Source organism: Neophocaena asiaeorientalis, unplaced genomic scaffold (assembly GCF_003031525.2).
Source record: "Neophocaena asiaeorientalis asiaeorientalis breed wild unplaced genomic scaffold, Neophocaena_asiaeorientalis_V1.1 scaffold136, whole genome shotgun sequence".
Taxonomy (NCBI): domain Eukaryota; kingdom Metazoa; phylum Chordata; class Mammalia; order Artiodactyla; family Phocoenidae; genus Neophocaena; species Neophocaena asiaeorientalis.
The window spans coordinates 6,210,477-6,226,570 of record NW_020185333.1 but is presented as its reverse complement, the minus strand read 5'-3'; the positions used below and the strand labels follow the sequence as shown (position 1 = coordinate 6,226,570).

At 38.7% G+C, this 16,094-nt stretch overlaps 1 protein-coding gene across 4 annotated transcripts in view; it reads left to right on the top strand.

Annotated features, from left to right (window-relative positions):
• HHLA2 (HHLA2 member of B7 family) overlaps positions 1 to 16,094 on the top strand; it is a 149,817-nt gene that overhangs the window by 129,657 nt on the left and 4,066 nt on the right. For all 4 annotated transcript variants that reach the window (XR_003001870.1, XM_024735407.1, XM_024735405.1 and 1 more), the window contains 5 exons: positions 1,963 to 2,052; positions 3,629 to 3,979; positions 4,982 to 5,248; positions 13,008 to 13,325; positions 15,895 to 16,029. Coding sequence is in view for 3 of the 4 variants with exons in the window: in XM_024735407.1 (XP_024591175.1) it covers positions 1,989 to 2,052; positions 3,629 to 3,979; positions 4,982 to 5,248; positions 13,008 to 13,325; positions 15,895 to 16,029 (1,135 nt within the window). In the remaining variant the exon portion in view is untranslated. The remainder of the gene's footprint in view (positions 1 to 1,962; positions 2,053 to 3,628; positions 3,980 to 4,981; positions 5,249 to 13,007; positions 13,326 to 15,894; positions 16,030 to 16,094) is intronic.

Genomic DNA, 16,094 nt, shown 5'->3' with positions numbered 1-16,094 from the left:
AAAATAAAGTAAGATAAAATTTAATAAAGTTATTAAAATAAAATAATAATTATTAAGAAAAAACATTTTTAAATATAAAAGAAAAAGAAAAAAAGGACGGATAGAACCCTAGGGAAAAATGGTGGAAGCAACACTATACAGACAAAATCTCACACAGAAGCATACACATACACATTCACAAAGAGGAAAAGGGGAAAAAAATCATAAATCTTGCTCTCAAAGTCCACCTCCTCAATTTGGGATGATTTGTTGTCTATTCATGTATTCCACAGATGCAGGGTACATCAAGTAGATTGTGGAGCTTTAATCTGCTGGTTCTGAGGCTGCTGGGAGAGATTTCCCTTTCTCTTCTTTGTTCTCACAGCTCCCAGGGGCTCAGCTTTGGATTTGGCCCCGCCTCTGCGTGTAGGTTGCAGGAGGGCCTCTGTTCTTCACTCAGACAGGACGGGGTTAAAGTAGCCGTTGTTTCGGGGGCTCTGGCTCACTCAGACCCGGGGAGGGAGGGGTACGGTGTGCGGGGTGAGCCTGCGGCGGCAGACGCCGGCGTGACATTGCACCAGCCTGAGGCGCGTCGTGCGTTCTCCCCGGGAAGTTGTCCCTGGATCCCGGGAACCTGTCAGTGGCGGGCTGCACAGGCTCCCCGGAAGGGAGGTGTGGATAGTGACCTGTGCTCACACACAGGCTTCTTGGTGGCGGCAGCAGCAGCCTTAGCGTCTCATGCCCGTCTCTTGGGTCCGAGCTTTTAGCTCCGGCTCGCTCCCGTCTCTGGAGCTCCTTTAAGCAGCGCTCTTAATCCCCTCTCCTCGCGCACCAGGAAACAAAGAGGGAAGAAAAAGTCTCTTGCCTCTTCGGCAGGTCCAGACTTTTCCTCCGGATTCCCTCCCGGCTAGCCGAGGCGCACTAATCCCCTGCAGGCTGTGTTCATGCCACCAGCCCCAGCCCTCTTCCTGCGATCCGACCGAAGCCCAAGCCTCAACTCCCAGCCCCGCCCGCCCCGGCAGGTGAGCAGACAAGCCTCTCAGGCTGGTGAGTGCTGGTCAGCCCTGATACTCTGTGCGGGAATCTCCCTGCTTTGCCCTCCGCACCCCTGTTGCTGTGCTATCCTCCGCGGCTCCAAAGCTTTCCCCCTCAGCCACCTGCAGTCTCCGCCCACGAAGGGGCTTCCTAGTGTGTGGAAACCTTTCCTCCTTCACAGCTCTCTCCCACTGGTGCAGGTCCTGTCCCTATCCTTTTGTCTCCGTTTATTCTTTTTTCTTTTGCCCTATCCAGGTACGTGGGGGTTTTCTTGCATTTTGGGAGGTCTGAGGTCTTCTTCCAGCGTTCAGTAGGTATTCTGTAGGAGTTGTTTCACATGTAGATGTATTTCTGGTGTATCTGTGGGGAGGAAGGTGATCTCTGCGCCTTACTCTACTGCCATCTTCCCGGAAGCCTCAGCATTTAATATTTAATTGAATTTATTTTTAGTATATTTCCTAGAAAAGCAATACGTGTCCACTGTAGAAAGCTTTAAAAATAACCGACAAAAACTATTATCCAGAGAACCACTATTTAACGTATACCAAATCTTTATTCATTCAACAGCCATTTTTCAATACCTATTATATAACAGGTACTGCTTTAGATGTGAAACCTGTTCTTCAGAGTTAACATCCTTCTGTAAATTTAGTGATATGTCATTTCAGCCTGCTATGTGCAGAAATGTGTGTACTTTTAAAAAGGGACTATGCTTCTTAAAAGTAGCATTGTAATCTGATTTTTCTCCTGTAACATTAAAAGCTTCTTTTGATGCCATTGACCCATATTTTACAGTATTATCTTTAATGGTTGCAGAAGAATTATTTGTGTCAATGTACCATAGTTAATTTAATGAATCTCCTATAGGCAGACACTTTAATTCTTTCTTTTCCAATTCCTGTTTGTACTTAAAATCTGTAACTTGTATATTTTGCTTCTCTTTGATAGTATAACTCATATGACCTCCACATGACATGAAGGCACAGGCAGCTCTGTTTTTCTTCTTCATTCTTATACCATCTCTATGTGGATCTCAAGGTAAGCACCTTTATAATACACCCAAGTGTCGGTTGTTTGTATCATTAGATAGGAACATGAGCCACAGGGCAAGGGAGCTGTTTCCTCTGTAGCCATAGCTTGTCAACTTTTCTAACTTTTCTTCTATCTACTCTAAGGTTCTTTCTAATCTGTTATCTGCTACCAAATATAAAATCACTAGAAAGGCAAGTTTGATTGATTGGTTGATTTGGTTTTTTTTTTAAGTGTAAGCTTGGTACTTACTTGACACTTGACAAAAGGCATTATCAGCTTTGCTAGGCCCTGTGGCAGGCATTTTAAATTATCCAATGAAATATTAGAGGTGTTTAGTAGAGCAATTAGGGAGGTCGACAAAAACACTCCTTTTCTTTCCCACCTTTCCATGTCTTTCTTCTCAGCTTGATGCCACATTCCTCTAGCCCTTGGTACAGAGATAGACTAAATCTCTCTAAGGCAAAGGGGGACATAGAGTGGAAAGAGCCTCAGAGGAGGGGGCAGAGGAAAAAGACTTTGTGACAAGGCCATATGAACACCCGATTATCCCATCTAGGGTAGCTTTGACCAAGGTCAAAGGAGTTTAGTCCATTGTCCGTAAGATAAGGTCCTTTCCAGTGCAAATATCACAGAATTCATAGATAGGGCATATGATCTACTAAAATGTTTTGTGAATTGGTTAAAAAATCTGGATACTGCCTTCAGTGATTATGAAATGGGTAAGTAGATTTTCTTTGCAAAAACCTGATTGTGATGAGTCCATTTGCTCTTTAAAATCACCTTCTGAAGTTGACAGTAAAAAAATATATATAAATATATATATATATACATATATATACACACACACACACACACACACACACACATATACAAACATATATATTAGGAGGATTGGACCTCTACATTTATATCCAGAATAATATTCCTTAACTATATTTTGATGGACTCATAGTATATCCTGAGAGTTGTCTTAAAGCCAAAATAAATGAATCACTTCATTTCCCCTTTTGGACTCCTCCTCTTACGTGCACCCTTTCTTGAAACTAATGTCTACATATTCCCAACAGACCCCTTAATGCAGCATTGTCTTCTACATGCTCCAAATATTTCCTAACCCAGCCAATTTTACTCTATTCTTTTAGGGCCTGCTAGCTCCAGCTAGCTGGATAAACTAATTTGTTATTGTTATAGTAGGTGTTAAAAATGAATGTGTTCAGGAAATAAAAATCAACAGGAATCTTTAATTTATATAATATACATAATTTCCAGCAACTGTAGCAGGCCAGGATCAGAGGAGAGATGAGACTATTGATCAAGCATGGAACAAAGTTTCTATGCTTTATGCTGTTGTCAATTCTCATGGTTACATTGAATACAACAGATACTCGATTGAAATTGCAGACACTCAAACATAGAGCTTCATGGCTTGTTTCTAGTAATTAGACTAGCAAGTGTTCTTGATAGATGATGTGGTCTGTTAACGATCAGGCTGCTGACCTAGGATAGTTCTTCTAGGTAGTCCTGATATAACGCTTGATAAGCACCCATCACTAATTCTCTTCATAACTGCTCTTGTTTTTAGATATGTTCTTTTTACCTTCCTTAAGTCATGTTCCTATGAGTGAGCAAATAGTCATTGGAAGACTTGATGAAGGGGTAATTCTCCCTTGCTCATTTGAGAGTGGGCCCGATGTTGTAGTTCACTGGAAGAATCAAGATAACTATGCTTACTCATACTACAAAGACCGTGACCAATTGGAAAAGCAAGATCCCAGATATGTAAATAGGACATCCCTCTTCCTTGGTGAAATTCACAATGGGAATGCCTCCCTATCTTTCAAAAGATTAAAGCTTCAGGATGAAGGAACTTACATATGCTACGTGGGAACATCACTTGGAAAAATCATAAACAAAGTGGTACTAAAAGTGGGAGGTAAGTGTACATATACCATTTTATAAAACATGACAATGATACCATTCCATGTTTTCTGTAATGCCTTCTTCTTAATTTAATATGCTATGGGCTTCCTTCCAAGATAATACATACAAACTACCTCATTATTTTTAATGCATAGTGTCTCATAGTTTAGACATGCTATAATTGATGCACCCGTTCCTCCATTAGTAAGTATTTAGGTATTTCTAGTGTTTTACGTTACAAAAAATGTTGTGATGAACATCCTTATATTTAATACTGGGAAATGGTCTGAAACAAAAGTATCAGAAGTAAAATTTTAATATGGCACTTATACCAGCAGCAAAAGAGTATACATTTTCCCCTTAAGTCTTATCAACACCTAATATTACCCATCTTAAGACATTCTGCCAATATGATAGCTTAAAAATATTGAATTGATTTAAATTACATTTTTCTGTTTTCTAAATGAAGTTAATTGTAATACTATATGCTTTCCTCCTGTTTGTATTAACTTCATTTATCTAATCATTTATTTATTGGGAGGGGCATTTTCTAATGGGTTGTTTTATCTAGCTCATGTTCTTTCTCCCTCTGTTCCATTTATCTGCTTCAGACCTTGACTCAGAAATCTAAGAATTATGGGTAAACAAAGAATCAAAAAGGCCCTGAGTCAGTACCTGAAGAGTACAAACTGCTGTGTGAACTCTAGTTTATCAGCTTTGACACCCACATTTTGACTGCTCAGTGAGGCCATTAGATTTTTTTCTAGAATTCTTTTTAGAGAATTGAGCTTGCTAGTTGCTATGTATCCATACATGCTCTTTTTTCCTTGTAGATCACCAGACTATATCTTAAGGTTCTACAGAGTTTTTGCTGTTTTTCCCTTCAGAAACTGCCAAGTTTTGCTCGCAAAGCTTAGCTTTTCATTTCATGGATATTAAAATAATGTGTTCTGCGCAGATGGGCTAAAAAGAAGCTAATGACAGTTCCTCACGTGCCCTTCTTTCTCCCACATAGCTTTTGTCACACCTGTGATGAAGTATGAAAAGAACACCACAAACAGCTTCTTAATATGCAATGTATTAAGTGTTTATCCTTATCCAATTATCACATGGAAAGTGGATAATACACCAATCTCTGAAAACAATAAGGAAGAAATCGGATCTTTGGGTCCTTTTTATATTAACAGTAGAGTAAATATTACAGGATCAAATTCATCTTATCAATGTGCTATTGAAAACACATTGCTGAAGCAAACATGGACAGGGAGATGGACAAGGAAAGGTAGGCTCCACAAGGCTTTCTGTGTACCTGTGCTGTCAGAGATTGGGAGGGAATGGGGTTTGATTTACAGGTTAAGAGAAGAACACAAAGGAAGGAAATGCATTTGCAGCAGTTAGAAGACCAGGACTGGAGTCCCAGGTCTAATATTACTGGCTCTGTTACCTCACGCAATCATTTTTACTTCTGAGCGCTGGTTCCTGGTTGGTAAAATGGAAGTAATTCTTACCTTGCAAGGTGTTTATGAGTTGAAGGAAAACAGTTGTGAAATGGAAAGCAGAAAATACATCCATGAACATTACTGTATTTCTCTATGGTTCTTCTACATAGAATTTTCTACCTGCATTGGACTTTAGAAGATCAGAGGAGAAGGAAAGGATACTTGTTTCCCAGCAGGTCACAACCTCTGATTCTTGCCAGTTTTTCAACCAACAGAAATTAGTATTGCTTCTGTTTAGTCTCTTTCTGTTTAGTCTTCTTAAGTAGTATTAGCCCATTAATCTTTATCAACACCTCTACTCCTTCCTCTCATTTATTTGAACAAACCCAAACTCTCACCAGTCTCTATATCTATAAGCTACTGTTTAAGAAGAGTTTAAGGAGAAGAAAAATTAATTTGGCACCATTTATCTAATTCTGAGGAAAATTATCAATATTCTTTTATACTTCACTAGAAGCAAAGCAAATTTTTTCTGTAAATCTCTATTATATGGTGAAAGTGGAGGTTAGCTTTCCTTTTTGGCCTTCTCTTCCCCTGAGTTTCTTTTATTTAATATTTAAATTTATTGAAGTATAGTTGACTTACAATATTATATTAGTTTGGGGTATAAAACATAGTGATATTTTTATAGATTACACACCATACAAAGTTATTATAAAATATTGACTATATTCCTTGTGCTGGACATTACATCTTTGTGACTTATTTATTTTGTAACTGAAAATTTGTATCTCTTAATCATCTTTAACTATTTCACTTCTCTTCCCATCCCTCTCCCTTCTGGTAACCACTAGTTTGTTCTCTGTATCTGTGAGTCTGTTTCTGTTTTACTATGTTTGTTTTTTAGATTCCACATATAAGTGAAAACATACAGCATTCATCTTTATTTCTCTACTTATTTTACTAATTATAATACCCTCCAGGTCCATCCATGTTGTCACAATAGCAAGATTTTATTCTTTATTTATGGCTTGGTAATATTCTACTTTGTGTGTCTGTGTAACTCAAATCTTCTTTATCCATTCAGCTGTCAATGGGCACTTGGTTGCCTACATATCTTGGCTATTGTAAATAATTGTTCTATGAGCTATGAACGTTGGGGTGCATATATCTTTTTGAATTAGCGTGTTTGTTTTCTTCAGATAAACACACAGGAGTCAAATTTCTGGATCATATGGTAGTTCTATTTTTAATTTTTGAGGAACCTCCATCATGTTTTCCATAGTGACTGCACCAATTGAAATTCCCACCAACAGTGTACAAGGATTCCCTTTTCTCCACATCCTCACCGACACTCGTTATTTGTCTTTTTGATAACAGTGATTCTGACAGGTGTGAGGTGATATCTCACTGCAGTTGCATTGATTTGCATTTCCCTGATGATTAGTGATGTTGAACATCTTTTCATGTGCCTGTTGGTCATCTGTATGTCTTATTTGGGAAAATGCCTACTCAGGCCTCTGCCCATTTTTAAAAATCAGATCGTTTTTTTGTTTGTTTGTTTCATATTGAGTTGTATGAGTTCTTTATATGTTTTGGATATTAAACCCTTACCAGGTATTATATCATTTACAAATATCTTCTACCTTTCAGTGGGTCACCTTTCAGTTTTACTGATGGGTTCCTTCCCTGTGTAAAAGCTTTAAAATTTGATTAGGTCTTATTTGTTTATTTTTGCTTTTGTTGCCCTTGCCTGAGGAGACAGATCAAAAAAGTATTGTTAAGACTTATATCAAAGAGCATACTACCTATATTTTCTTCCAGGAATTTTATGATTTCAGTTCTTACATTTAAGTCTTTAACTTGTTGTGAGTTTATTTTTGTATATGGTATGAGAAAATATTCTAGTTTTATTCTTTTACATATAGCTGTCTAGTTTTCACACCACCACTTATTAAGGAGACTGTCTTTTTTTCCACTGTATATTTTTGCCTTTGTCGTAGATTAATTGACCATAAGTGCATGGGTTTATTTCTGGGTGCTCTGTTCGGTTCCAGTGATCTATGTGTCTGAGCTTTGTGCCAGTACCATACTATTTTGATTACTATAGCTTTGTAGTGTAGTTTGAAGTCAGGGAGCATGATAACTCTAGCTTTCTTCTTTCTCAAGATTTTTTTGGCTATTTGGCCAAAAAAATCACTAATCATCAATAATTTGTGTTTCCACACAAACTTTAGAATTATTTGTTCTAGTTCTGTGAAAAATGTCATGGGTATTTTGATAGAGGTTGCATTGGATCTGTAGATTGCTTTGGGTAGTATGGACATTTTAACAATGTTAACTTTTTCCAATCCATGAACACAGAATAGCTTTCCATTTATTTGTATTGTTTTCAATTTCTTTTATCAGTGTCTTACAGTTTTCAAAGTACAGGTCTTTCATGTCCTTGGTTAGATTTATTCCTACATATTTCATTCTTTTTTATTTAATTATAAATGAGACTTTTCTTAATTTCTCTTTCTGATATTTTTTTATTAATGTACAGAAACACAACTGATTTTTTGTACATTGACTCTGTATCCTGCAAATTTATTGAATTTGTTTATTCTAATAGCTTTTTGGTGGAGATTTTGTGGTTTTTTTATGTATGGTATCATGTCCTCTGCAAATAGCAACAATTTGAATTCTTTTCTTCTAATTTGGGTTGCCTTTTTTTTTTTTTTTTCTTGTCTGATTGCTGTAGCTAGGATTTCCAATACTATGTTAAATAGAAGTGGCAAGAGTGGCATCCTTGTCTTGTTCCTGATCTTAGAGGAAAAGCTTTCAGCTTTTCACCCTTGAGTATGACGTTACCTGTGGGTTTGTTATATATGGCCTTTTTATGTGAATGTATGTTCTCTCCAAACCAACTTTGTTGAGAGTTTTTATCATAAGTGGTTGTTGAATTTTGTCAAATGCTTTTTCTGCGTCTTTTGAGATGATTATGTGATTTTTATCCTTTGCTTTATTAATGTGGTACATCAGATTGATTGATTGATGGATATTAAACCATCCTTGCATCCCTGGGAAAAATTATACTTGATCATAACATATGATCCTTTTAATGTGTTGTTGAATTAATTTGGCTTACAATATTCTGTTGAGGATTTTTGAATCTATGTTTTTTGGGGATATTGGCCAGTAATTTTCATTTCTTGTAGTGTCTTTGATTGGTTTGGTATCAGGGTAATGTGGCATTGTAGAATGTGTTTGGAAGTGTTCTCTCCTCTTCAATTTTTTGGAATACTTTGAGAAGGATAGATATTAACTCTTCTTTAAATATTTGGTAGAATTCTCCTGTGAAGCCATTTCATCCTGGACTTTTGTTTGTTGGAATTTTTTTAGTACTGATTCAGTTTCATTACTAGAAATCAGTCTGTTCAGCTTTTCTATTTCCTCCTAAATTAGTCCTGGAAGAGTATAAGTTTCTAGGAGCTTATCCATTTCTTCCAGGTTGTCCTATTTGTTGATGTATAACTGTTTATAGTATTCTCTGATGATTGTATTTCTGTGATATTGGTTGTAACTTCTCCTCTTTCTAATTTTATTTATTTAGCACGTCTCTTTTTCTTGATGAGTCTGGCTAAAGGTTTTTCCAATTTTGTTTATCTTTTCAAAGAAACAGCTCTTAGTTTCATTGATCTTTTCTATTGTTTTTTGGTCTCTACTTCATTTATTTTCACTCTGACCTTTGGTATTTCATTTCTATACTAGCTTTGGTCTTTATTCATTTTTCTTTTTCTATATCCTTTAGAAAAGATAAGTCATTTGAGATTTTTCTTGTTTCTTGAGGTGGGCCAGTATCGTGATATACTTCCCTCTTAGAATTGCTTGTGATGCATCCCATAGATTTTGGAACATTGTGTTTCTATTTTCATTTGTCTCAAGGTGTTTTTTGATTTCCTCTTTTATTTCTTCATCGACACTTTGTTTTTTAGTAGCATATTGTTTAGTCTCCACGTTTGTGCTATTTCCAGTTTTCCTGTAATTGATTTCTAGCTTTATACTATTGTAGTCAGAAAAGATGCTTGATATGATTTCAGTCTTCTTAAATTTATTGAGACTTGTTTTATAACCTAGCATTGTGACCTATCCTGGAGAATGTTCCATGTGAAGTTGCAAAGAATGTATATTCTGATGTTTTTTTGTATGGAATGGTTTCTAGTTATCTATTAAGTCCATTTAGTCTAATGTGTCATTTAAGATCATTTGCTTATCTGGGAAACTATTTCTTCTTCAATTCTGAATGATAACCTTCCTTGGTAGAGTAACCTAGGTTGTAGGGTTTTTCCCCTTTCAGAATTTTAAATATATCATACCACTCCCTTCTAGCCTGCAAAGTTTCTGCTGAAAAATTAGCTGATGGTCTTATAAGAGTTCCCTTTTATGTGACTCTTTGTTTTTCTCTTGCTGCCTTGAAAATTTTTTTGTCTTTAACTTTTGCCATTTCGATTATGATATGTTGGTGTAAATCTCTTTGGGTTCATCTTGTTTGGGACTCTTTGAGATTCCTGGACCTGAATATCTTTTTCCTTCTTCAGATTAGGGGAATTTTTAGCCATTATTTCATCAAATATGTTTTCTACCCCTTTCTCTCTTCTCCTTCTGGGACACCTATAATATGAATGTTAGTATGCTTGATGTTGTCCCAGAGGTCCCCTTAAACTATCCTCATTTTAAAAATGTATTTTTTCTTTTCTGTTGTTCTGATTGGGTGGTTTCCACTATTCTATCTTCCAGGTCACTTACACATTCTTTTTTTTTTTTTGCGGCACGCGGGCCTGTCACTGTTGTGGCCTCTCCCGTTGTGGGGCACAGCTCCGGACGCGCAGGCCCAGCGGCCATGGCTCACGGGCCCAGCTGCCCCACGGTACGTGGGATCTTCCCAGACCGGGGCACGAACCCGCGTCCCCTGCATCGGCAGGCAGACTCTCAACCACTGCGCCACCAAGGAAGCCCACACATTCTTCTGTATTACCTAATCTGCTCTTGATTCCCTCTAATTTTCATTTCAGTTATTATATTCTTCAGCTCTTTTTTATATTTTCTAATTCTTTGTTGAACTTCTCACTGTGTTCCTCTGTTCTTTTATTGAGTTTGGTGAGCATTTTTTGTTTTTTTTTTTTGCCGTACTCGGGCCTCTCACTGTTGCTGCCTCTCCCTTTGCGGAGCACAGGCTCCGGACGCACAGGCCCAGCAGCCATGGCTCACAAGCCCAGCCGCTGTGCGGCACATGGGATCCTCCCGGACCGGGGCACAAACCCGCGTCCCCTGCATCGGCAGGTGGACTCTCAACCACTGCGCCACCAGGGAAGCCCCTGGTGAGCATTTTAATGACCATTGCTTTGAACTCTTTATCAGGTAAACTACTCATCTCCATTTCATTAGGGTAGTTGAAACTTTCATTTGGGACATATTTCTCTGTCTTTTCAATTTGTTCAACTCTCTGTTTGTGTTTATAAAATTAGGCAAGACAATTACCTATCTCAATCTTGAAGGTATGTCCTTTTGTGAGAGTCTCCCTATGCAGTCTCCGTGTGCCCAGTGGCTTTGGTGGGAGAGCTGGATATGAAGCAAGCATGGAGAGGGGCCTTTTCTGGGGCACACCAGGGCTATCACTGGCACGGGCTGGAGCTGGGGGGTGGGGTGGGCTAGAGTTGGAGCCTGGTATGGACTGGGGCTTCTCCTGAGGTGTGTGGGGGCTGCTGCCTTGGCGAGGGGTGGGGACTAGAGCTGAGCCAATCACAGGCCAGGGCTTCTTCTGGGGCATGCTGGGGGTGCAGCCTTGGTAGGTGCAGGCTGGAGCCAGGGGGGCTAGAGCTGGAGTCTGGCACAGGCCAGGGCTTTTCCTGGGGCATATGAGGACTACTGCCTTGACAGGGGTTGAGCTGGAGCAGTGCAGGGTCTCCCTCATGGGTGTGGGTCCTGACTAGATCACTTCTCTTCCCCTCCTATTCACCTTGGTGTTTTTTTTTTTTTTTATATCCTTAGTTATAGATGAGCCATTCTGCTGGTCTTCAGGTCATTCTCAGAGAGAGTTGTTCTATATGTAGTTGTAGTTTTAGTGTGTCTGTGGGAGGAGGTGAGCTTAGGGTCCTCCTACTCTGCCATCTTGGTCCTGCCTCTACCCCTGAGTTTCAAATTCTCAAAATATTCACCAAGAAGACACTAAAAATATGAATTATTCACTACCTTTATATGATGTCAATAGTGTGAGCAGCCAGTGTTCTCTGTTCATCAGCCAGGCAGCAATGGAAACATGGGAAAGGGTTGAAAATATTAAATTGCAAATATTTTCTAAGGAAAATCATAATTTCTCATGTTTATTCAGAAATGAGTATCCTGGAGTTCCAACAGTTCCTTAGGCTCAGCGTTATTTTGTCTTGTTGAGGATCTATTATGTACCAAGCTTTGTCACTCTCAGACTGTGAACTTAAGAACCGGATGTGTACTAGATGCTGTGGACTCTTACTTCTGGATCCACAGCATCTAGTACAAACATGTAAAAATAAAACTAAACCAGGAATGTAGCATACAAAGAGAGTGAGTAACTCTGTTCACCATGGTTGGGTATGGATCAGGTTTTTACAGAACATATGCTTAAGGAAGTTGCATAAGGGCAGAATTTTTAAAGAGCAGTAGGAAATTCCAGGAGAACATAGGCATTCCAGGCAAAAAACATACTGTACACAAAAGCACAGAGGAGTAAATATTGCTTGAATTTGTGGAAATATAAATGGTTGAGGGTTAAACTGAAGTATCAAAAGATAAGCCTAGAGTAGAAGGCAAAAACCAGATCAAATGGCTTCATCTTGCTGAAGAGCTTGAGCCAGCCCTGGAGGTAGTATGGAGCCAAAGAAGGATATGAAATATTGGAGCGACTGGAAGTGGCATTTTAGATGGCTTGCTTTGGCATCACTCTCGCACAGGTGGACTGCAAAGTAGGTATGTCTAGAACCAGGGAGAACAATTCATGGTAGTCCATAGAGGCCAGCTGACAGAACTAGAGAATAGGAAGGACAAGATGGAGTTAGCTCTGGAGGGACAAGCTAAGAATACCCAGCAGAGTCCCTGTTCTAAGAGCTCGGTCCAGTGAGGAATTACCTGCACGGTTAGAAATATACTTCTTACGTGCAAGAAAAGAGACTCTGTCTTGAAAGAGAGATTAAGAAGTGGTTGAGACCATGAAATTAGCAGAAACTTCCACGGTGTAGATAGTGACAAGGACGTAACTCCAGCACTCAGGGTCAGCAGAGGAAGATCACTGAGTTTAAAAGGCTGATAACCATAGCAACATTCTTGAGTGATCACCGTCAGGCTGAAGGAGTTAAAAACCAGGTGTGTCACCTCCCTAGCTGGCCCAGGCTTACGTCTCCTGAAGCCTAAGCTTAACCTTGGTGGGAGACTTTGAAATAGTGGTAGTAAAGCTTTTAATAAACTCCACAGTACAAATATCTCATTGCTTTCCAAAAGGTATTTTCAAAGATATTTCTAGGTGTAACTTAGAAAATTCATTTGAAAATTTTGTTTTCATTAATCTTTACTTTTCTATTCTGTTTTTAGATGGCCTTCGTAAAAAGCAAAGGGAAAACGTTTCACTCTCGTGTAAACCTGAAAACAGTTTTTTCCTACCAAATGAAGATTTCAGGGTCACTTGGTCCAGGGTGGACAGTGGAAATTCTTTGGTCCTGGCTCAATTTCTGAACTCCTCACAAGAAACAATTATCAATGAGCCCCTACTTTCACGGAACAAAGATCTGATAAACCTGCATGACTTCTCTTTGACTTTGAAGGATCTTCATCTTTCAGACAGTGGAGAATACCTGTGCAACATTTCTTCAAGCAAATATACTTTACTCACCATCCAAACACTGCATGTAGGTAAGTTACAAGTAGGGTTGCATAATGGGTTTCGGGTACAGCATTAGAGATTGTGAACATCAAACAGGAAAATTAGGTTGCCATTTCAAGAATACCTTTGAATAGAATTTCTGAAAATACTGTCTACAGGTTGCTTCCAGTCAAGACAATCAACCACAGGCAAGTCTTGCATTGAAAAAAAAAAAAAAAAAAGAAATTACTCCCAGAAGATTTCCTTTTTAGGGGTTCAGGGCTTCAGAAATGAAGAGGGAACCTATATGTTTTGTTACTCTGTGGGCTGAGCATCTTCAGTTCCTGCTTACCACTGTGCCTCATCTGTGCCTCATGGTCTGGGTTTGGGGAGTTGAAGCTGTGTAGGTACAGGAGGAAGTTAGAATTTGGACTCTGCTGGATGCTGGGGAAGTATGGTCTGTGAATCTGGTGAAAACAGTTACCAAAGGGCATTTGAAACATTACGTGTATGCCTGATTCGGCTCATTTTTTTTTTTTACCTCTATTGGTAGCTAACTGGTAAAACTCATTAATTAAAATATTTCTAGTCCAGTATCCATAGAGTCATAGACTGTATACTCATGAAGTTGACTTTCAAGATGGGCTGATCACCCTTACCCTTAAGTGATCAACTTGACATCATGGGAGACCATGGCACTTCTCTTTCTATTCTTTATTAAAATATAAGTCAGTGGAATGTATGTTTTAGAAATATTTTTATCATTATAGTTATGAAAATTAGAAGAAATAACAGATTTGAAGGTTTGGAGATTCTATGTAGTGCGTTTTGGAGATAAGAATACAGAGTTGTCCTTGGGTCAAGGACAACTTCAAATAGATAGAAACTTCAAGACACTGAGTGATAACACTCCCTTTGTAGAGTTGCTACTTTGAGGGTACTGAAAACTGAGATGCAGATGAAGCTCCTATTTTTCCCCAAAATAGGACTGTCACTTTTACATAAAATACAGTTAAGCTTTAATTCTATTTTCTTAAATGTTGGATTCATTTTGGAGTTTAGAAAAATAATCAGGAAGAAACAGTCTGAAGACCACATCTGGCCCATCTTTCTAATTAGAGGTCTAATTTTCAGTTTACACAAAGTGAAGCAGCGTGACCATTCCATCTCTGTCAAAGAAAAGCTTTTCAGAACCTCTCATTCTGAAGTAAAATACCGGTCAGTTGAGACTGCAAGAGGGTTTGCCCATCCTTCCCCCCAGAAAGGGGTCTATAGCAGGAACTACCCCATCAGGGCAGGGAACAGGAGAAACACTCTTTCAAGGAAACTTGCTGTTCTGTACTGAATTGCAATTTTCTGCTTGCTGCCTTGCCCAGGAAATACTGCAGTATTTAAAAAGGAGGCCCAGATAGCGGGGCTTATGATTCCTAGAGTCTGGATCTTCTCTAGAAAGGTTGCACTGAATTGAATGAAATTAAATAATTCTTGCTAAATTTTGCTGCTGAATCAATATGTGATCTTGGACAAATCCCTTTACAGATGGGGGAACTGAGGGTCATGGATAATGTAAGAAGCTATACATTGCAGAATTTTCTTCAGGAGGAAAAATATGCCTATGAAAACACTAGGAAGTCAACATTTCTACTTAATTACTCCTTCTCTACGTGGGTACAGAATTTCAGGATGACAAATGTGTGGAGAGATTAATGTTTTATTGGTTGTAAAACATTAAGTAAAAGTATATTCATAAAAATTGACATCCATTATACAGAGCTGTTCATTTTAAAGAAAAGCCATAATTATCTTCCCCCCTGAATTTGACCTCTGTTCTCTAGTGCTTGCTCCTTACTCTTTGGTAGAACATGGATTATAAGATTAGCTGGTTCTGACTTTGGTTACTCAAGGTCTCCAAGTTTCTGGCGTCTGAGTTCCTCACTTCCTTTAATACCAATTATAACAATGCTAGTTCCAACCAAGATGCTGAGAAGAGTTCTGGCTCCTCCAGTTATTCCTGAGGAGCTCCAAGCACTATCGGTTATCCTGGTGGTCACCTGTCACCTTTTACTCAAGATCATGGCTCCTACTCAACTCTTCTCATCCCCTCTGCACTGCTCATCTCTATCCCACTAGGATCCTGCCTTGTCCAAGCCAAGGGTACACTGCAACCTCCCTTCATCCCCCAAGGAATACACTAGGCTGAGGCTAGTTTGTAGTCATAATTATTCCTTTGTAAAAGTGTGTTGATTATCTTATTACAATAAAAAACAATAAAGACTTAAAATACATAGAAGACTCATTGTCTCTCAAGTTTTCAGACTTTTTCTCTCCTGACTCTCATCCCCACTAGGCCCCAAATTGGTTAATATCACAGCTTTGGCAGGTTTCCCACAACAGACACATTGAGGTTGGGAGTTATTATTTATGCTCATGAACAACTCTGGTCCAGACAGGGCTGTTGTTCATATCTTTAATGGGTCTTTTCACTAGGAAGAGTTTTTTTCACTAATATGAAATCTGTCTCCCATCCAGAACGCAGAAATAGCTAGTTATAAAATTAGTAAACATACTCTACTCACCATCTATACATTTTCTTTTATTTTCTGGTAACTTTTCTTCCAGCTTACAGACTTTTTGTTGAAGCAAGTCAAGAAACAGTTGTCGGAACAATTTCAACATTGGTGGCAGTCATGGTGGCAATTTTGTTGCTTTTAACTCTAGCTGTTAAATCAAGAAGATGCGGATATTACTACACAGGTAATATCTCATGGAGGATTTGGTCTTGTGCCTGGGTGTTCAGGTAGAGGTGTATCAAAGATACA